Source organism: Pseudorasbora parva, chromosome 14 (genome assembly GCF_024679245.1).
Source record: "Pseudorasbora parva isolate DD20220531a chromosome 14, ASM2467924v1, whole genome shotgun sequence".
Classification (NCBI taxonomy): Eukaryota; Metazoa; Chordata; class Actinopteri; order Cypriniformes; family Gobionidae; genus Pseudorasbora; species Pseudorasbora parva.
In genome coordinates this window covers 12,038,427-12,062,255 of record NC_090185.1, presented here as the reverse complement: position 1 = coordinate 12,062,255, position 23,829 = coordinate 12,038,427, and the positions used below count along the sequence as shown (strand labels likewise).

Here is a 23,829-nt window from a genome sequence, read left to right as displayed (position 1 = left end):
GACAGGTGGGACATGTCCCTACCACTTTTTTAAAACATCTTGCTTCACGGATTAACCTAACTAATACAAACAATGCAGTTCAATGCAGCAAACGCGGCTCATGCAATCTTCACACAGACGAGCGCTTAATCTAACGCTTAACGCCGTTGCAGAGACTTTCTGTTTGTTCCGGTCAGATCGCGAAACAAAACGCACAAAAACTGTTCCTGCTCTTGATGTACAACCACTGATAGTATTCGGTTTTGATGAGAGAAAAAATAGACCACGAGGACAGATTAGAAACGAGAACTTCTGACAAGTTTAACAGACTAGACCAGTGATTAAGCAAAGTGTGCAAATCTATTTGCCTTTATTCACGTGAAAAATCTTTAGATGCAATAATTAAACGCAATTAATAAATTTAATTATAAACTCAGTATGTCTCATTTAGTTGGTAACATTTAAATTGGCCACAGTGTGAAATGACAAAATCATATAATAGAATATAACAGTATAACTACAAGCAGGTAAGCACTACAAGATGTTTTTGAAATCATTAGAGAAAACGACAAAATTACTTATTCACAAAATTACGTGTGTGAATAAGTGCTGTTTAAAATGTGCTTGCACCCGATCATATTCAGTAGAAGGTAAAAAAAAAAAAAAAAATCCCTTAAACTTTAACATCCCGCTCATGCCCATCGCCGTGATCTGTATAACGCTGGTTGTTTACCGTGAGTTCTGAACACTGCACTATCTGCTTATTTAAATCTTTTCGTTTCTACACATATTAGGCTACATATTCCTCATGTCTGTGAGGCAAGCCGAGTTTCAGTTTGAGACGCGCTTCGGTTCATGATGAAAGCGATGGCTTCCGCGACCTAGTCTACTTATTTATTTCTTATTAATTAAATACATGCAATTAACCGAAGAACCCTTTATTAAAATTAAGAGACAATTTGTACAAAACGAAAGAAAGGCTTTTTACAAAACAAAACTTAATATTAAACTAAATATTACCACCAAAATCATTTCTGACCCACTCGCATCTTTGTACTTATAGCCTATAATCAGATGAAATCTAAAAATATTATAATATTTAAACATAAATATGAAGAAAAAAAACATTGTTTAATGGCTACAACAAGTATAGTAAGCTACCGATTTATGTCATGTCTGAGCTGGATTTGAACGAACATCATTTTACCATAGACAGTAAAAGAAATGGACCGAGCGTTCCCATTGATGTCAACGGCGAAAGAATGAAGTCAACCTAGGGGCACTCACTTCCTGATGGCTGAGCGAACTGCGCAGGCTCAGACTGAGCTTGACGACGTAGATGTGACGTGAGCCTCCTGTCTGACAGCTGTGAGTCTTCTAGTAGATTTGGAAAGTGAAAGCTGAATCACGTTGTTTAAATATTTTCTCCCGTTGCTTTTGGCTCACTATGGGCTTCTCCCCATTCTTCCCCCTTGACTTTATCAGACTAGTCTCCAGGACATGTCTCCACGTCCCCCCGACTGTCTCATAGACAGTAAAAGATTGCCTGCGAGCGTCTCCTCAGGTCTGTACGGTAATTTCTCAACTGTGCGACAGGGTCGCGTTGGTTATGACGCAATCGTTAGCCTATTTTTACAAAAACAGCTTCTGCGGGGCGATAGTGTAAGATACAAGGTAATGGAGCCTTTTATACATTGTTGTGTTTCTTTAGAAATAAACAATGGACAAATGGAGTCTTTAAGCGCCTCAGATGTAAAGTTATTCACTGTCAAAGTGACTCAAAAATGAATGGGAGTCAATGGGATGCTAACAGCAGGTGATGGCTTGGTTAGCAATGGCAGCCCCTAGGGGTGGAACGCTTTCCGAGCGCTAGATTACCCCCTTGCATTTTACCGGTGGGTTCACAGTAGCCTATATAAATGCATGCGCACTCGCCTTTCAATTATGCAATGCGTCGGCATAACATGTTTCTTTGTTTCATAATATAAGAATAATGTTGGGAAACTTGTGTCATGTGCTCTCTGCTTGATTTTTAATATTTATATCATGTTAACCAAGAATAGTACTTTAAAATGTATTTCTACTGAGTAGTGCGCCATACAAACAGACACAGACCGGAAGTTAACTTCGGGCCAGGCGCGTAACCGTAGCAACGCGCGTGCGTTCGATGAAACCGTCTATAGGTGTTCGATTCTAAGTTTTTGATATCAGAAACACTGCTCCGTCTTCGCTCCGAGGAAATTTGCGGCTAATAACTACTAAAGTATTTTAGTAAGCTCTGAAATATCACTATAAAGTTCGAACTTTATAGTGATATTTCAGAGCTTACTAAAATACTTTAGTAGTTATTAGCCGCAAATTTCCTCGGAGCGAAGACGGAGCAGTGTTTCTGATATCAGTGAGCCAGGCGAGGAGAGGGAGATGGTGAACCCGGAGCGGAGCTGGAGCGGAGGGATTCTTGAATGCCTAGAAAGAGCGTGGAGGGGAAATTGCCGCCACTCCACTCCGCTCACATACTCTGGTGTGTTGACTCGCAGCGGGGAGGGGGCGGGGGCGTGGCATCACGATGGCGGCACAACCCTAGTATGCACACATTTTCGATGAATGATCAATTAAATTTAACTTGATGTCATTAAACTTAATGTACAAAGGAAACTGCTGAAGTAACTACAACATTTACAACACTGAAATAAGAGCACACAGTTTATCTGTCCATCAGTTTAAAACTTGACATTAAACAGATTAAAGTTGCGTTGGTAACACTTGACAATACTGCTGCACTAATATGCATTAATTCATTCTTAACTAATGCACAGATAATCATGAGTTAATGTATTACTAATGGTGAACTAACCCATTTAATGATTTCTACATCAGCAACTTATGAAGATTAAAAGATTATATGATTAATAGATTAAGTAATCATTAAATTGTTATTAGTTAAATGTCATAATGTATTAATTCCTTAATAACATTATATTAACTAATAATGTAAATTAATGTGTTCATTACCAAAACAGGTCAAAGCCATGCATTTCAACTTCCAGTTATCTGCTTTTATTAATCATTAGCTAATGATTTATAAAGGTATCAGTATGTTATGACTTTACTTGTTGGGGCATATGACTATTAATCAATTCAATATTCATTCAAAACTCATAACAACAATTACATATTACTTAAGTTAATTACACGAAGTTAATTATGTAACGTTAATTATGTAAATAACATGTTCATTTACATTATTAGTTAGTATAATATGTTATTAAGGAATTAATACATTGACACTTTTAACTACTAACTATTGAATAATTACTTAATCTTGAAAGCTTTAGGTTTTCATTGAACGTTTTGTCTACTGACAGACGTATAAAGAGGTGCATAAAGGTTAACAGAAGCATCTAAAAAAGGTTTGTTAATGTTAATTTTGTCTGGAATCAGAGGCATCAAAAAGTTTAATAACACTATAAAAGTTCCCAGGTTTTGCAGACCTGTATAGTACATTAACATCATCTTCATCTCCAAAACAAACATCAGACACACTGTAATTAGGCTTTCAGCTACATAACTTAGGACCACAGCTGTAAAACTGTCAGAAAATACTTAAGTATATAATAATAATACATAGATATATTTAAGTAAAGGTATTGAGTTTAAATTCCATTTATAACAATTGCTAATTGATTATAGGCAGCACATATCCAAAACAATTTGCTAAGATAACATTTCTGTTTTCTAATATCGCAAATCTCTAACTTACCCTTGTGAAAATGTAGAGAGAATCTGGCGTCTTTGTTTCTGCCTCTACGTACTGTCCATAGATCCTTTTTTCGAATAGGGAACTGACAAAATGTTGCCTTGTAGTAAAGTTTTTGACATAGCGGGATGTATTATTGCGGCTTTTCATGTAACAAAAGTGTACCATTTTGAAATAAAGAAAAAAAATCTTCAATTCAGAGATCGTTTGATAGCTCACAAATGGCAGCGACACCCATACAATCCAACAGTTGTTGTTCTTACTAAGAATTTTTAATGATATAATGATTTTTCATTTAATGAAATATAATTATAGATCAAATAATGATCTTTTAACATTTTATTGCAAACAATTTTTTAATTGGCCCAAACTTCTAATTGGGTTGATATAATCGCTCTATATTTATGACATCTTGCAGTTGACAATGCTTGAGTGAGTCACTCACAGACTTCAACATTCAGCTTGAAAAACACAACAATGGTAACAAGTTTTTTTTTATTTCTTTTTTTTTATAAGACTGTTACAATTGTATGGACTGTCGTTATTTGGGTTATACTGATAAAATACAGCAAATAAAAGGTAAAATAAAGCCAAAAATAGTAAAACAAAGCTATTAATGTATAAATGCCGCAATGCACTCTGGGAGTACAATTCCTCAGATCACAGATATAATTAAGTTGGCAAAACTTAAATAGATTAAGTAAGAACAACATGATGCAATTAAGTTATGGTTACATGATTGAATCAAGGCAACAGGTTACCACAATTAAATTAAGTAAACTGAACAAATTTGTTTTTACATTTCGCACGAGTGTGATGTCACCTGACAAAGATTGATTGTTTTCCCACATTCTTTACATCAAGCCGGTTTGACAGGTTAATAAACCCAAATGAAAGATCATTTTACACAGTGGCTTCCATCATGTTTCATGAGACTCTTATGAGTTTACAGTATAATGCATACATTATCAAATTATATGACAAAGGTCAGATCCACCACTCACAAAGGAAAATATGTGAGACAGATATTATCAAACCTTATAAATAAACCACAAATGCTTTGAGTAGTTGAGGATAAAAGACTTGAGTTGTTTTTAAAATATTCACAAGTTCTTTTTGTTGAGTCAAGTCTTAAGTCATTTTGGGTTGAGTCTGAAGTCTAATAAATTGCAACTCAAGTCCAAGTCACTAATTGAGTCACACACACACACACACACACACACACACACACACACACACTTCCCTCATTGAAATTTTACTGACCTGTTCATCTGTAAACTCACTTATCTCCTCATTTTTTTGTTTCTATGTGCTGCTGTGACATGAAGAGAAGCAAGTGTCTGTGTATGAAGGGGATCCTGTCACTCTAGTGACTGATACTGAAATACACAGTGAAGATCAAATACAGTGTGTGTTTGAAGAGAAAAACTCTGAAATCAATGGAGGGATCAGAGAGATCACATGTGATGGAGCTGATGACAGACTGAAGCTGGACAAGACAACTGGATCTCTGACCATCAGGAACACCAGAAAAACAGATTCTGGACTTTATAAACTACAGATCAAAACCAGCAGGGGGGTTTATTACAGGAAAATAAGGGTTCATGTTGCAGGTGAGTATCGTTAGTCAACATAATAATGATCAGTTATTTCTCTTACATTCAGGGGTTTTCTCTTTTTGCAATAAATTCAGCTAAAACTTTAACATACAGACAATTTTTAACATAAGTATATCATTTCAGTCTTCATTTTTTAAGATTAGTTTCACTATTCCTGTTAAACTAGATTGTGTGTGACATGATTAATCACCAAATACTTGATGATCATTTTCATTGAATCGGCAGAACATAAGACGTGCACAAAACCAGATCATCTCTGATGCTAGACGATGATGCGGCTCAGAGCCAAGAGTATTTTATTAGCTGCTTTTATACAGCATTTCATCTTCAGCACAAAATATAGACATGACAGGATATTTATCTGACTCTCTCTATTTTCAGCTTAACAGCTTGTCATAGTTAGCTAAAATGCTTTTTGTTGTTGACCTGCATCCACAAGTATTTCCTTCAGCTTTTATTTAGAAGTAATATGAATTTTCTGCAAGAGAAGATAAACAGCATCTGAATGTGCTTTGTGTAGTCAATTCAATTTGTGTTCACATACAAACACACTTAATCTAATGGCAACTTTGTGTTTCTCTGTTGCGTTGTCACAAATAAAGTGAGGATGGTAGCAGTGGAGGAGGGAAAACCACTCACTCTAAACACTGAGACTGAAATACAGAAAGATAATCAGATACTGTGGAAGTTTAAAGAGATGCTCATCGCTCAAATCAAAGGAGGGACCGGAGAGACGTTTGATGATGTTCCTGATGAGAGATTCAGAGGCAGACTGAAGCTGGATGAGAAGACTGGAGATCTGATGATCACAGACATGAGAGATGAACACTCTGGAGTTTATGATCTACAGATCATCAGCAGCAGAGGAACCACAGACAAGAGATTCAGAGTTGTTGTTATAAATCGTGAGTAGTTGTCTTGCAGCATAGCAACAACATGTGTTTATAACATCACTATTTAATGTTGCTCATATAGAGTATTAATAATGAGTCTTTTATTCATGCGTAGCTGCTTATATTTATGATCTCGATGGGATCATTATATATTGGGATTCTCATCATCAGAAAGTTTGAAAACCGCTGGTGAAGTGCAGTGTGTGGCTGAGGTTTATTATCAGATTATGACAGAAAGGAAGTTTGATCTTTGTCAGAATCAGTTAAAGGGTTTATTCACCCAACATGTTTATTTCTGTCATTAATTCCTCACCTTCATGTCGTTCCAAACCCGTAAGACCTTCGTTGATCTTCAGAACACAAATGAAGATATTTTTGATGGAAATCTGAGAGTAAAATCTGTGTTTCAGCATTTCTGTTAAATCCCCTTAATTTGATATCAAATTTTAAATCTGACTCCATGAATCATTTTATCTGACTCCAATTTTATGTGATTTGGTTAAATTTGTTACGTCAGTAACTTAACAGCTGATCATAATTTCAGTTGTGATTTAATTTAGATCATTAATTTCTCTTAGTTTCATATATTTGTTCCACTACGGGACCTGGAGTCGCACAGAGGATAATGCTCACAAATGACTTTGTATCACAGACAGAAATTGGTCACTTCTGATATTACAAATGAGGCAGAGTGAACTTTTTTTCCTTTAAGTGAGTCACACACACTTAATCATAATTAAAAGTGTAATTATAGTAATGGTCACAAGATTTCCTTCATGCTTACCGTCACACTCCAGTCATTGAGTCCTCGGTATGATCTGTCCTGACAAAAAGAAACTCTTATTTACTCCTCATACGACACTACTAAAATAATGATTTCAGAAAGATACAGAATAAATCATGATTAACATTTATTTTGGCCAAACATAACTTAAATAACATAATTAAACAAGAATACATGATACACAACTTTCAGCATAAAAATATAAAACACAATTACAGAGTAAAATGAAAACAGTTTCAAAGAGTCATGATATCTGGCACAATACATACGGTGTGTGTGTGTGTGTGTGTGTGTGTGTGTGTGTGTGTCACTAGGCCACGAACACATGGCATGGGGGTTCTGGCTACAGAATGTTCCCCAATGGCAGCTCTGCTACCCTTCCTTAAATACTCAGACCAGAACAAAAGGGTTGCAAATATTTGGGGGAGAGGTTTAAATATCTTTTAGAGACCACTCAAAAAGGAGAACAGAATTCTCAAACGTTTCAATCCTTTTCACCCTATCAGTGACTGCAGTGAAGTTGACCATTTTACCAGTCGAGACCTTTGAAAAGATATCAAACATGAAAAGGAAAAACAATAGATTCACAAAATACATCATCTGTGGTATCTATACATTCTGTGACTTGATCAGGGGGACTGGAGTGGGGCGAAGGAGTGGGGGAGACGTTTTGGGCAGAGCAATGTCCACAGTCTTTCTGTGATATCTTCTCTTCTTCAGATTAGGGAGTTTATTTTGATCTACTGTATAAGGTTGGATCTCAGCTTTTGTCTTAGCAGAAATACAAATCCTTACAAAATAGTCCATGTGACTCCAGTGGTTCAACCTTAATTTTATGAAGCGCCAAGAATAAGTTTTGGCTGCAAGACAAACAAAAATAACAACTTTATTTAACAACATTGTTCTAGCAATGTCAGTCTCCAATGCAGTTTCTGTGCAGTGCCTTTGAGTTACGGCAGCCGATGCTCTTCAAGTGAGCACCACGACGCATACGTGTGCGGTATTTTCAATGGAAACTTTGTTGGAGACTGAAACAGGCTTGAAAGAAATGGTTGAATAATTTTTGTTTGTTTTTGCACACAAAACGTATTCTCATCACTTCATAAAATGAAAGGGGGATAACACACTCAGTTTCTGCCAACCTCGTGTTAATCTTGAGTACCTATAGAGTAATATTGCATCCTTCATATCTCTGAAAAGTCTTAATATTTATCATATTTATAAGACATACGCTGTGCCGCTCCTTTACAAAAATAACCAAACTCATGAAGGGGTGCAGTGGGCAGAGCTAAATAATCTCGAGCCCACACACACTCCCTAAATAACTTTCTATTCACTGTACGTTCGTGTTGTTCACATTATTTTCACTTACTTGCGATTGCCAAAAAAACACGTTATGCAGTTTCAGTCACCGCCTGCAGTTTCAACTTATGACCGGAATAAACAAACACACTTGCAGGACTCTGTTGCTGCTCCGGGAAAACAAACTGCATCCATTGTTTCCTCAACGTTGGGTTATTTGGGAAGCTGAACAAGGTTATCTTTCCCTCACACCCACACTTTTTTACTGACATTGTTGATTTCGTGGTGTAAGACAAAATGACAGCGCTGCCGACGGCTCCCGTAACCCAAACTAGTGATGTGCCGTTCATGAACGATTCATTCATTTTGAACAAATCTTTAATATGGCTCGAGAACGACGGGTTTTCTCAGAGAGCGATTCATTAATTTTGTGTCGACCGTGCATGCACAACATCCCGTATGTTCTGTACAGGGAACAGAATTGATTAGTTAATCTTTCGAGTCTGGGTTTGAGTCATTCGTTCATCAAGTCCCAGCCCCATAGACAAGGCTATACAGTCTGTACCGGAAACAGAAATGATTCGTTCTCTTGAGTCTTCGGTCCGAGTCTCGTTCTTTTGTCACGTGACGTGACAGCCGTATTGGATACAGAAATAGTTCATCAGAAATAGTCCCAGCCCTATATAGCCTTGCCTATATGGGGCTGGGACTTGATGAACGAATGACTCGAGAGAACTGATCTTTTCTGTTTCCGGACGCATGTATTACATGAGGCTGTCACGGCCCAGATCAGACACTATGACGGAATTAACGGCTCGAACAGAAGTCACGAGAGGAGTAGCCTAGCTACTAATCCTTCTAGGAACAGACGTGATTAAATGTGAAGTGACTGAAGAAAGAACGATTTGGATCGGGAGGTGATGCAAGCTAAGCAATTCATTTAGCAATTCTTTCTCAAAGTTTGGCCATGACTGCATTAGCTTATAGTTTATTTTTTTTATTCCAAAAGTACTTAATGTGTTGAAAAATGTAACGTAAGATTTTAATTAGATTCTGCTTAAATGAACGAAATGACTTTAAAAAAAGTGTTCATTTTGCTAAACAAGATTCAAAGATCCGAGTCAGTTAAATGATCCGAACTTCCCACCACTAACCCGAATGAATGCCCGTTGATCGCTCTTGCTCTCGCTCTGGTTGATGTGGCATTCGTTCATCCGGGAGCAATAGAGGTGAAATATCTTGCGGGTTTGGAACGACATGAGGGTGAGAATTTAATAACAGAACTTTCCTTTTTGGGTGAACTATCCTTTTAATACAGGGGTCTTTAATGTTACTACTAGATATTGATTTAGACCAGTAAATATCAGAATAGTTGCAGTAAACATTAGACTGGATCAAGTGAGATGGGACCTCAGTTGAATCTGTTACTGACAGTGAAATATCTGTTTTATTTCTGTTTAAATAACTGTTTCTGTTTGTTTTCCAGGTGGGTACAGTGACAACAAAGTGATGGAGGGAGATGATGTTACTCTACCCTCTTCTACTTCTCTAAAAGGAGATGAGATAGTACACTGGTTATTTAATGATGAAACTATCTCAACTGGAATGAACAAAGACATTAATAAGACTTCATACCTTAATGTGAGATTCGGAGACAGACTGCAGTTAGATCATCAAACTGGATCTCTCACCATCAAAAACACCAGAACCAGCGATACTGGAGATTATCATCTGAAGTTGCTCAAATGTGGAATAGAAAGAAAATTCAAAGTTACTGTCCGTGGTGAGTAAATCAAGACTTTATAATAATTTTACATCAGCAAAAAATGTCATCTAAAATTAACATTTGTTTAGTATTAAACTAGTATTTAATAAAAATTACAGTTGCATATTAGTGAAAATGTGTAGTCTGTTAATTTGATTGGCTGAACTAACATACAGTGACATCAAAGATGATAGATTAAATATGCCCTACAAAAATGTTTAATATGTTATTGGATGAAACAAAATAACTGAAAGGGCTGAAAGCGTCATATATTAGCAAATCAGTTCATCATACCTGCACAAAATGACCATTTAAACTTAAGCCCGTCGGCAGGCCGGTGAATCTCAAATAGTGAAATAATATTCCTTTCTTGATCTGGGCGCGTGCGCACGCACGTGTGTCATGCTTATATCCACCGAACAGGTGGGCCAAGTAATACAAAAATAATATTCTAATCAGTCACAGGTGGATGAGAAATAAATCATTGTGTTTGTTAGATAAAGATGTTTACGAGCCCTGTGATCGAGAGAATCATCCCGGTTGTCGCTTTCAAAACAATCCCTCCCTCATTTGAACTGACGGGAGCTGAAGCTCATTAAATATGCAAATCTTATCCAATCCTAGCCGTGGGTGTTTACTTCCAAGTCTCCAGTGCGGCACGCCCATCAAAACCCAGCGTTCAGGAGACAGCCTCAAAACCAACGTTGATAGTAGCCTATTACTTATTAGTTATGATGTTTTTGAATGTAAAAACATCAGTGTTGGAAATTTGGTGTCATGTTAGCCAATTAGAAATCAATATCAATAAGACAAAATAATTACTTGTTTACAAAACGAGACATATTGATTCAGCCAATTTCACTCGAGGGTGAACAAGTTGAAATTGTGGATAATTTTTAATATCTGGGCTCGATTCTAGACTTAGAGATTTAAACTTTTAAAAGATGCTCGCAGCAACTTTTTCTTCTTAGGAAACTCAGTGGCCTTGGTTGATTATAGCCTAATTAATGTTATCAATTTATCATTTAGCAGTTTGATATTTAAAAAAATATTTAGATTAAAATGGGACAAATAATTACATGATAATATAGTCATAATAGTAAATTAAAATAAAGAGGATTAAACATTTTTGAATTTCAGAATTGTCAGTAAAGTGGTTACTGGTTCAGAATGACTGCTTAAAGAGACAGTGCACCCAAAAATGAAAAAATCTGTCATAATTTCCTCACCCTCAAGTTGTTCCAAACCTGTATGCATTTCTTTATGTAGAATACATATGAAGACACATTCCTACAATGGAAGTCAATGTTGCCCCCAAAGCAAACATTTGGTTACAAACGTTCTTCAAAATATCTTCTTATAATAAGTCAAAAAATATTTTTTAGTAAAAGACGACGGGGAATTATGTGTCATGACGTACTACATGCCGGTTTACTACACCAGTAGAATAAAATTCTGAAATTATGGTTTCTAGTTTTGGTGTGCCACCCCAAGATTTTAAGTGGCCCCATCTGGCCACCCCTATGAAACATTTCTGGAGGCGCCACTGCTTGGAGTTAGTCAGAACATTTTAGAATTGGTGTACAAATCTATTGTTGAGAGCGTTCTAACCTTTCATCTGCCTGCCTGGTATGATCATTTAAATTGTAAATTTAAGAACAAACTTAACAGAGTTGTGCATGTGGCAAGTAAAATAGTTGGTAGGCCAAAAAAGTATGGAGCCAGAATGGTGACTTTAAAATTTGGCATCACAAATTAAAATTGTCATTGAAAACAAAAGCAGAACTGAAAAAGGAAACATTGGCATTGAAACATTTGCATTGAAAACAGTTGTATTGGCATTGAAACAAGTATTGGCAATGAAAAAATACAATAATTAAAATATTACAATCGTATTCTTTTATTGAATTGCGATTTATTTGTATTTTTCAATGACAATCTTCAGATTTTTTCTTCATGTCACTTTTTCAGTGACAGTTTTTTTTTACAATGTCAGTTTTTTTTCAATGTCACTGATTTTCAGTTTCAACTTTCTGTCACTGTTTTGGCGTGGAGAGGGGCGGGGTCTGAGGGGAGGGGTAAGTAGAGCGTAGTTTGCATATCATTGCATATAGGTATACTGAACCCGTCACCAGCTCTGAAGCCGCATGACAGATGTCCAGTTTACCGGGAACTTCCAAGCCGCAAGTCTGTTTTTTTTTTTATCTGCCATTTACATGTTTATTCACGTGCAACCTGGCCGGTTTGCTTAACTTTTAACGGCCGTTAAGCTGTTTTTTTTTTTCCCCCGACGTCAACTGAAACATGTAAATTACTAACGCCGTGTTGGCTAACTTAACTGTGGTTAATGCAGGGTCAAATATAAACACCGGTCACCATATGCACAGAATAAGGCTAAAAGTCCGGTTTGGCAAAAAATAATTAACATTAGGTGTCTGTCGAGTACATCACAACAGTGGCTAACAGTAACATAGCCTGTGACGTTAACACTGACATGATAATCAGCAGGGCGCCGGCTGTGTAACACTACTGACTTTCCCAACCACACACACACACACACACACACACACAGGAGAGCCGCTAGTTCGGCTTAAACGCAGCGTTACACAGTAACTCCTAGGGCCGCGAATGTGCTTCTATCTGTATTTAATGGTGCTCATGTGACGGCACTGGATTCTGCTGTGCTGATGTGATACTGCTGAACGTTTTGCGTTAGCACGTTTATGAGGTCTTGTGCAGCAGCACAACTAAATTAAATACAGATAAAAGCACACTCGCGGCCCTAGGAGTAACGTCTGTCTCCGGTGTGTGTGTGTGTGGTTGGGGATGTCAGTAGTGTAACTTACACAGCCGCATTAACCACAGTTAAGTTAGCCAACACGGCTAATGTTAGTAGGCTAATTTACATGTTCCAGTCGACGTCGGAAAAAACAAAACAGCATAACGGCCGTTAAAAGTTAACCAAGCCGGCCAGGTTGCACGAGAAAACATATAAATGGCAGATAAAAAATATAAAAAAAGACTTAAACTTGCGGCTTGGAAGTTCCCGGTAAACTGGACATTAGTCATGCAGCTTCAGAGCTGGTGAGGGCTTCAGTATACCTATATGCAAATTATATGCAAACTACGCTCTACTTACCCCTCCCCTCAGACCCCGCCCCTCTCCACGCCAAAACAGTGACAGAAAGTTGAAACTGAAAATCAGTGACATTGAAAAAAAACTGACATTGTAAAAAAAAACTGTCACTGAAAAAGTGACATGAAGAAAAAATCTGAAGATTGTCATTGAAAAATACAAATAAATCCCAATTCAATAAAAGAATACGATTGTAATATTTTAATAATTTTATTTTTTCAGTGCCAATACTTGTTTCAATGCCAATACAACTGTTTTCAATGCAAATGTTTCAATGCCAATGTTTCCTTTTTCAGTTCTGCTTTTGTTTTCAATGACAATTTTAATTTGTGATGCCAAATTTTAAAGTCACCATTCTGGCTCCATAAAAAAGCCCTTAACACAACTGTATGCTGAAAGAACAAAGAAGAAGGCTAGAGGTATTCTTGCAGATAGCTCTCACCCTCTCTTTAATCAGTTTGAGCCTTTGAAATCAGGAAGGTACAGAACCCCACACATTTTCACCATGGTGGACAATAAAGAAATACAAATACAAACTACACAAATGTCATTAGTTGACCTCAGACAACAGTATAAAAAATAAAAAAAAAGCCAGTTCATGACACCTTTAAATGATAAATCCATGCAGAGAGAAGTCAGGGGTCATCACCTGTCGGTTCAGGGTCCTGCTACACACAAGTTGAAGTTTTGAGTCTTTGCCCATTTCAAACTGATAAAACATCATCTGAATGATCTTTATGTAGAACATTTCACACTCTGATGTTCTGCACACACTTGATCTAATGCAACATATCTGTGTGTTTCTCTGTCTGTATGTGCTGCTGTCACTCATGAAGAGAGGGAGATACCAGTGACGGAGGGAGAACCACTCACTCTAAACACTGAGACTGAAATACAGACAGATGATCTGATACTGTTGATGTTTGGAGGGAATCTCATCGCTCATTTCAAAGGAGGGTCCGGAGAGACGTTTGATGATGTTCTTGGTGGGAGATTCAGAGACAGACTGAAGCTGGATGAGGAGACTGGATCTCTGACCATCACAGACATGAGATATGGAGAATCTGGTCTTTATAAACTACAGATCATCAGCAGCAGAGGAAACACAGACAGGAGTTTCTCTGTTAATGTCAAGGGTAAGTAGTTGTCTTTCAGTTTATTTTTTAAATATAGATGAGGTGAAAAGTGATGATCCACTTATGTAGTTACAAACGAAGCCTGAATAAATAATAATTATGTATTTATGTTAGAACTTGTTCTGGAGTATTACAGTTATTAGTGTTAAATGTTTAATTTAAAGGGATCCCCTGGTGTTGAGACTTGTATGGCTTAATATAACATAAATGATGTCTCTTACTGAATTATGTAGTAGAAAACCCATGAAAGATCTACGTTATTTTAAAAATCGATTTTATATTTGGACCATGGGCGACGCCATTTTGTTTGCGTTCTAGGTTGATGACGTAGAATGGTTGAACTCCTCAATCAGCTGGCGTTACCCGTAGCTATTTTTACCACAACGCAACTCGAAAATTGTTTCAGAGTTAAACAAAACCAATGAATTGCTTTGTAATTGTACTTAAAACACACTCAAACATACATGTGCACACAAACTCACCTACACAAGTCACAAACAGATCGGCGGGCGCGCACACGACAGGCTCTGTCTCAATCGAGATGTTGGGCTGCTCAGTCTCCACGACAGGGGCTGAATCTGAAATCGACCCCCTATACCCTTAAATAGGGCATTATTTGAAGGGACGGCCATTTGTAGTTTTTGTCCAACACCATAGTGGACATGTTCGAGTGCAGTCATTCAGTCTCACGTTCCACCGCAATAACGAGTGTACAGCCGATTTACACACAGCTGTCCGACTTCACGCACTCAAACATACATGTGCACACAAACTCTCTCTCTCACACAGACTCACACACACCCCAACAGATCGGCGCGAACACACACACACACACACACACACACACCCCAACAGATCGGCGCGAACACACACACACCCCAACAGATCGGCGCGAACACACACACACACGCACGCACTGCGTGCGCACATACCCTCAATCTATTCCCTGTGTTGATATCATAGACTGTTGATATGCAGTAGATTAACTGTAATGCCTAATGTAACCAGCAGAGGGAAATATCTAGGTAGGACGATGGGATAAGGTAACGTGAGGAAGAGAGGCAGGATGTTTTGGTGATGATGCATGCGATTGAGACAGAGCAGTCTGTCAGGTGTGTGTGCGCGCCCGCCGATCTGTTTCTGACTTGTGTAGGTGAGTTTGTGTGCACATGTATGTTTGAGTGTGTTTTAAGTACAATTACAAAGGAATTCATTTGTTTTGTTTAACTCTGAAACAATTTTCGAGTTGCGTTGTGGTAAAAATAGCAACGGGTAACGCCAGCTGATTGAGGAGTTCAACCACTCTACGTCATCAACCTAGAACGCAAACAAAATGGCGTCGCCCATGGTCCAAATATAAAATCGATTTTTTAAATAACGTAGATCTTTCATGGGTTTTCTACCACATAATTCAGTAAGAGACATAATTTATGTTATATTAAGCCATACAAGTCTCAACACCAGGGGATCCCTTTAATGTCACCGACAGTTTATTTTTAGCGATACTCTTGACTTGCGTAAACAAATTTTTGTTTGTTTACATTTATTCATTTTTAGCATTTATTATTTTATTTGTAATAAACACTTTAAGTAAAACAAGTGTTATTTATACGTTCAATTATGTTTATAATTGTTTTTATATCATAAAAATAATTACACTGCTCTGTGCAATACTTGTTTCTGATTGGTCAATCACGCATTCCAGCGTTATGTTATTCCCAGATAACACCTGCTAAAGTGAATAACACACCGCTCATCCGGGTACTATGAGTTATTTTGACCGGTACTACTTATGCTAAAGTGTCACTCTGCTGTAGTCGACAGTCTGGCGCCATATTGTGACTGAAACACTTAACCACCACAGGTTACAATGGCTGTTCACCCAAAACATTTAATTAGCCCATCATCTACTCACCCTTAAAGGAAGTGTATGTAAGATTGTGGCTAAAACTGGTACTGCAATCACTATCCCCTCTCCCCCTCCCCCTGACACGAGGTTGCCAGATAGGCTGCAGGATCAGGAAGAACGTTTGTAGCTGCAGCTGTGGTAACTAGAGCAGATCTGGCAACCCGGATGCTGAAACACATAATTGGTCGATAGGTGGAGGGCGGAGCTTCAGGCCAAAACACAACATGTCAACATCAACATCAGTTGAGGGCTGCAACAACAACTTTTAAATGACAATATCCTGGCCGGACTACTGTTGTCAGTGATATAAGTATTTGAAATTAACATGATTTCTTAATGTCTAGTGACATATCAGGGACATTTTATGATTAATTGAAATACGTTCTTACATACAGTTCCTTTAAGTCATCCTAGGTGTATAAAATCAGAGTTATATTAAAAAAAGTCCTGGCTAATCCAAGCTTTATTATGGCAGGGACTGTTCTGTTTTTGAAGTTCATAAAAGTGCAGCTGTCCATCAAATAACTTGCTCCACACAGCTGTAAATAAAGGCCTTCTGATGCAAATTGATGAGTTTGTGTAAAACATTTTTTCATATTTAAAACTTTATAAAGTAAAGTTCCAGCCGATCGCCTTCCATATTCAATTTATGGAAAAAGTGTTGAAAGTTCAAAAGGATTACGCTACCAGATATGGTCGTCAGTAACTTGAATTGCGAGAAGGCACTTTCAACACTTCTTCCACGGAAGGCAATCGGCCGGAACTACTATATAAAGTTTTAAATTTGGATATTTTTGTTACACAAACTTATCGATTTGCTTCTGAAGCAGCCAGAGCCGTGTGGAGCATGTTTTTCTTGCCGGAAGCTTTGCGTAAGAGCTAATAAAATATTTAAACTCAAGACAAATTTTTTTTGGTCTAATTTGCTTGAGACAAGAAGCCATGTAATAAGTGGGATAATGTACACCCAGCCGGTGGTTATTGCTGAATAAACCCCTTCAGAGTGACGCAAGACCTGATCCTGATCACTCTGTCGGTCATATTGTGACCATTGCGGACTGTCTTGAGTGCAAATCCACCTTCAGTGTTGTGTACAGTAGGCAGGTTTTTTTGTGCTAATTTTTATTTGCTGTCAATGTGCAGGATTTTTTTATTGTATATGACAGCGTAAACAGATCAATAACCATTTTTACTTAAGGGCTTAATTTATGTCCCATAGCCTGGTCCATTGCATTACAATTGTAAGCAGGATCAAAAATGTGTCCTGCAGTGAAATGCCTCGGGTTTGTGTCCTGTTTAAATGAGTGTTTAGCTGTGTCCCAAATCACGTACTTGTGCACTGTTCTATAACGGTTCTAAAGGCTCACTTCAGCGATTTAGCGTTAAGCTTTGTATCGGTAGAAATCTGAACATGAATATGAAAATGAATGTAAAATTAATATATACATTAATGACCTAGTTTAAATACAAAGCTTAATGCTAAATCACTGAAGTAACACTTTAAGTATAAATACCATTTTTTCTCAAATAAACACCGGGCCTCTGATAGTGGCCGGGGGCATGGTCAACACGAACAAATAAAGGCCGGGGGAAAATGAGAGGATAATCTCCTAAATGCCGTTAATTTAATGCGAAACCATCCTGATGCCACGCGCCCCGATGCGAGTCATGCCAGTGCGACACACACTAATCCTGGTCTCTTCTATAGTTAACCTAAAAACTTTACAGGGATTGCTTTGTAAATTAAATTGAGAATATAACGGATGCATGTGCCATTTAAAATAGGCTACTGTAGTCTATGAGAGATGCGACGTCTGTGAAAAAACCGTGTCAGGCAGACTACAAATATCAATCTTCACAATGCGTGCGCCTCAATCTGCTCCGTCAGTAGTCAGGGCACTGATCAGGGAGTCAGCCCATTGACTTACCGGTATGTTCAGTGCCCTGACTTCTGAAGCTAGGGAGCTGATTAAGACGCACCTAATATTAGCCTCTCGTCTCTTTTATGTCTTCTTAAGGGGGTTGCACCCAAGCCTCGAAGCTCAGCTCTGCACAGCGCCGCGTCTCAAGCCTTGTTTCTACTTTTGACTGTCTTCGCGAGCCTCCGCTGACTGCGCGAGCTCCTCCCCAAACGGACGAGGCGTTTATACTTGACGCGCTCACCCATGTGCTATTCTTTGAAACGACAGAGGGCGATTCGGAGTAATTGTTCTATAAACCAACAGGAAAAAGCGTCGAGAAGAAGTTGGCTAACGTGCACAGGTGATGATATATATTTTAGTACATTTCACCAAAAGCCACACTACAAAAGAATCGCGTAAAACTCAGTAAACCGTGGCTTGATATTATTACTTGTGACATGAGAATAAAATATGCACTAAATTAACGATCTCTAAATTAACGATCTCGTAAATATTATTTTATAATTTCACTAAACTGTAATGTTGTGATTTATTTATTTATTTGCTTAAACCTGGATCTTTATTTCAAATAGCTTATTTCTGCTTTTGTAGGCTCATTCAGTAAATATAAGCACCTAATGTGCAAACTGGGGGCCGGTGTGATGAGACGTCATGCTTGCATGCTTGGCTAGATTCGCCGAGAACTCGTTCATCTTCGCATGCGGAGCTGCGTGCGGAATTACAAAAAATGCATATTATGTTGTTGTATGGTGATATTTTTGCAAATGTTTCTTAAAAAAAACAATGATATTTGTCCACTGGACCGATCACTTTAAATTGAAAACGTTTTACATAAAGCAATTATATTTCAAACAGATGGAATTAGAAATACAGGCCTGCCCCTAATAAAAGCCTGCTTCAAATAAAAGCCGGTTCCCATCGGCAGTTCAGGTAAATAAAGGCCCCGGTCTTTATTTGAGGAATTACGGTATGTATGTAGTGTGTTCACACTGAAAATTCCATAAAGAAAATGTTCACTTTAAATACTCGGATGATGCACTAAATTAACGGAAAAACAAAGGCTTCGAAACCTGGAAAATGCTTCCTGTCTCCTGAGAGACCTTCATCTGATGGATTTTTGAAAACAGCATACATGTATCCTTCACTGCCTTTGATATCCCACAATCCTAAGCTTTCCATTCATTGATAGTTGAGATGGAAAAAAATATGGCATCCGAAAGTTGCGTTTGCTGGTCAATTTGTGTATTAAAGGGGGGTGAAATGTTGTTTCATGCATACTGAGCTTTTTACACTGTTAAAGACTTGGATTCCCATCCTAAACATAGACAAAGTTTCAAAAACTAATGTTGGACGTTTGATTGAGTATTTCTGTGTTAAAAATACTCCTTCCGGTTTCTCACAAGTTTCGGAGTTTTTTTCGAGTATGGCTCGACTTGACGTCGTCAGAGCGGAAGGTCCTTGTATGGGCCGTACGGGCTCTTCTCCCGGTAGGGTGCGTGCGCGCGTGACTAGAGCGAGAGAGGAAATGCACGCCCATATAAACACACTTTCAAGGTGCAGATCCAGTCATCCGTGAACACTTCTGACGCGCCCTATGGTCGCGTCGCGCTCCACTTTATTCCTATGGGTGACATCGAGCGACTTCAACGCTTCAGCACAGCATTCTGGGAAGGCAGCGCTGCATTTGAACCGATTTGAACGCAGAAATGATGGGAAGCTTCACAACATCACGTCAGTCGCGTCTCAAAGTGGATTTCCACCGTTCACAGGACTTCACCAAATCATACCAAAGAAGTGTGTTTTTGACGGAGCGGTCCCAGCGATAAAGGTTCGGTCCTGCTTTGGAAGCAGCCGGTGAGTAAAACTGCTTCAAATGTCTGTGCTGTTGGCTACCGTCACGTGAGTAAACATCAGTAAACGACACGATCGCGTGCTTCGTCATTCAAATGCGCTAACGGTTACTCCATTGCTGTTCTGTATATAATGTTACACTAGTCTGACGTGCAAAACCGTTTTGCTTGCTACCTCTAAGGTCTAGTCGCCGCATACAATAGTCCATAAACCGAATCATGTCCTCATAAACTGCGAGTAAAGACACACAAATGTTGACAGGCCACTAAATACAGTACATACCACAGAGACGGACGTCCTGCTGTTGCCGTTTCTCCTGTTCAATTTATTTCAGCCTCCGAATGATTGATGATGGCTAATTGGGCTTAAGCCCCGAATGTTTTGTCAAAAGCCCCGAATCTTTTAGTAAAAAAAAAATAATTTTGTTTCATTTCCTCTCAGTCTTTCAGACTGGAGCGGCAAAAAATGAAACTAAAGCTCCTTTACCGTGTGTGTGTGTGGCAGTCGGCAATGCGTCGCACACAGACTGTCGCAAAATCCCCAGCTTGTTTGCCAATGCCAACTGCCAATAAAAACTAACGAAGAAGAATATACATCTTCTTCTTCGTCGTTGTCATCAGGGATTGGCGGGCTTTTGTATTTCACCGGCGTCGTAGTTAACTATAGTTAACATGGACACTACACATTTTTTTAAAAAGGAACACTAAACCTCACCGGCCAGAGAGAGACTCTGCGTCAGAAAAAAAGTGTTACAGGTTTGTGAATCCGCTGTTGTAACACTTGAGTTACATGACTGTATTGCTGGCTAGCTAGAGTTAACGTTAGGTTTTACTTATTAAGGCGAGACACGACAGGTGAAAACATAGTCAATTTTGAGATTTTGGGCCAGTTTACTCCCTTAACATGTAAGCTTTCATGTCACAATAAAAAAAAGGCAACATTACACATTAAAGGGTGTTATTTCATTATATTTTGTCACCGTGCGCCTTTAGATTTCTACCTGAAATCATCCAAAGTTATTCTAACGCGAGCTCCCGTGCCGTCTCCATTCACAGAAACATGTCATTGCCTGGTATCATTATAAAGCTCTCAGTCACACACACAACGCTGACTAATCCAAATATGGGCATTTCCTTTGTAGAACTAACCAACCGCGAAAGTTTGCAGCCGAAAACAACATCTGATTGGTCATGGATTCTGATGTAGCAAATCTGTCAGCTAAGCACAAAGTAAACCAAACTGAACTCTAAAGATTAATAAATAGTCAGATAATGGTTGCCTTTTTTATTTGCCTGGGGTTAAAATGAGTCATCCTTAATATGTTTGGTGTTTTGGATTCACTACAGCTGAAGAACAGTTAAATTCAAAACAGGTTGTAGGCTCTACTGGGTGAATATTTTTTTTTTTTTTTTTACTGAGTAACTTATCATTTTCCCAGATAGTATATAGATTTTTAGGCATTCTATTATCTCAAACAGCCTGAAAAAATAGTGCATTTAGCTGATGTAAATGGAAAAAAAATCTCCCCGGGGGAGTATACCCCTGGACCCCCCTAGGTTTGGGCTAAGCCCCGAATGTTTACATCGTCTGGCTCCGCCCCTGGTGCATTATGTTGAATCCTTTGTTGTACCGCAAATCTGCGACAAGGTTAAGTGTACACGTGATCTCAGATTGAATGGAGCATTGGGCACATCTGATGAGATTCTAGATTTCTGACTAAACTGTCAGTTTTATACTGACAGTTTAAAAGCTGTCCTATCTAAACTGTCTGACTAACTGTCCTCGAATTTAGTCATAATCTCTGATTAATGATCAGACTGGCGAGTTTGTGACCGTGGGCCCGCATAACGGCTGGTAAGAGGACCCGGTAAGACTCTTGAGAACCCAATGAAGGATTTCAATAAGAGCAGTGCTCGAATTGAGGGGGGATCTGGGGGCATCCTCTAAATTTCATGAATTAATTATTTACAATAATTCATGCGATTGTGCATTTTTAGGCTGGTCTTCATTTCTCTTTTAAAAAATGTAAACGCTGTATCTAAAGACTGCTAAAGAGCGCATGACTCTGTTTACTGCTTGGCCGCTCGTGAAGCTAACTTTAACGAGAAGAAATTAATAATAATGAAAAAATGAACCCTCACTAGCCTATTTATCCACTCCATGTCTGGGCTTTTGTATTCCTTACCTACATAAATTGCACACATTTAGGCATACTCATTTTTCAATATTACTATTGTAACATTTTATAAACATTGAGTCATCAAAACTGAATTATTTTGTGACCAAAAATGTGAATTTATAAGTCTAAATTATCGTGAATGACATTTTTTTAACTAAGCAACCCAATTTGTGTAGATCTGTAATATTTCACCTGTTTAATGAGCTCATCTCGATATTTAAATTACATTCTGTATTGTTAATATGCATTTTATACTTGCAACAAGCTCACACATGCAAAAAGTCTGGTTTAGCTGCCACAAAAACCCATCAATGCTTAAGGTAGCCCCTCTAAAACCTGCCAGTGCTGGAGGCAGCTGCCAGTCTGGAAGATGCTTGTGAACGAAAGTACAACACTGGGTTGCCAACTCTCACGCATTTGGCGTTACTCAGCTGCAAATATGGTTTGACCCCAAAAAAATTCTAACAAAAGGTTTCTCAGTGGTTTACAGTAGTATCAGATGTACTTAAAAACATACTAAAAGTTTACCAAAGTTTGACTCCAAGTAAGTCCCCATTTTCAAAATGGCGGCCGTCAGGTCCTTAAAATGACCATTACTCATTTGTATTCCTCCTAGACCAGGAATACTGGTGCCTGATACATGTTTTGCCCATGTAATATTCTAATTAGCATATCTTTGATATATAAGTGATTACAAGTACAATTATATATTAAGGCTATTGGTTAGAAAGCATATTTATGCAAAAAAAAAAAAACATTAAGTAATTGCATATTTCTCCTTTCTCATATCGTTTTGCCTACACAGCAAACTCCACTCTCAAGTGTGTTAAAATAATTTTGCAGCAGTGTTAACCCTATGCGTTTCTAAGATCGTATACGGCCTCAGATTACTATTGTTCAACATTTACTGCTCGTTAAACATCACACGATTACTTTATCTGGACAAACTCAGTATCATCAGAAAGATTAAAGACTCCAGCTTCGATATTTGAACACTGTTTATGATAAAACTGGGTTGCAGTAACATTCATTTCTTAATTTATGTCAGGAGTGCATTATTGTTGATCCGTTATGACGATATTTTGAATAGATTTTCACACGCACGTTCATTCTCTCTCGTCTGCACTGGCTCATTTGTGTTCACACAGATCGCAAAGGACAGCTTTCAGTTTAGCTCTTAGTTCAAAAGTGCTCATATTTGGAGCATTATTGACAACATGTCACATGTTTGCAAACTATTTTGTCATACAGAATACCATTTCTATTAATTTCTCACTGAATTCTCTCTCTGGGTCTCTTCTTAATGATATGCATCAGATATGACTCATCAGTCGTTCGTTTGCTGACTGAGCTGTCTGCTCAACACAGCCCGACGCATGACGCGCTCCTCCTGTCTCGGACATTTCCTCATTCTGTGAAGAATGAGTCTGTCTGTTCTACATTTCTACGCGTGAACTAAGAAGCTAATAAACACACGATAATTATAAAATAAGGTTTTTGTGTAATTGTTCATGTGATTTCGGCTATTTTATATAAATAATGGATGTTTACATTATGACTGCTAACAGATGTAGCGATTAGCTCCATATAAAATGAT

At 38.1% G+C, this 23,829-nt stretch overlaps 1 protein-coding gene across 1 annotated transcript in view; it reads left to right on the top strand.

Moving 5' to 3' along the window:
- LOC137039725 (novel protein similar to vertebrate amiloride-sensitive cation channel 2 neuronal (ACCN2)) overlaps positions 1–23,829 on the top strand; it is a 55,414-nt gene that overhangs the window by 10,789 nt on the left and 20,796 nt on the right. Inside the window, exons 3-6 of the mRNA XM_067415001.1 lie at positions 5,065–5,349; positions 5,958–6,260; positions 9,821–10,117; positions 14,072–14,371. Of these exons, the coding sequence (XP_067271102.1) occupies positions 5,065–5,349; positions 5,958–6,260; positions 9,821–10,117; positions 14,072–14,371 (1,185 nt within the window). The remainder of the gene's footprint in view (positions 1–5,064; positions 5,350–5,957; positions 6,261–9,820; positions 10,118–14,071; positions 14,372–23,829) is intronic.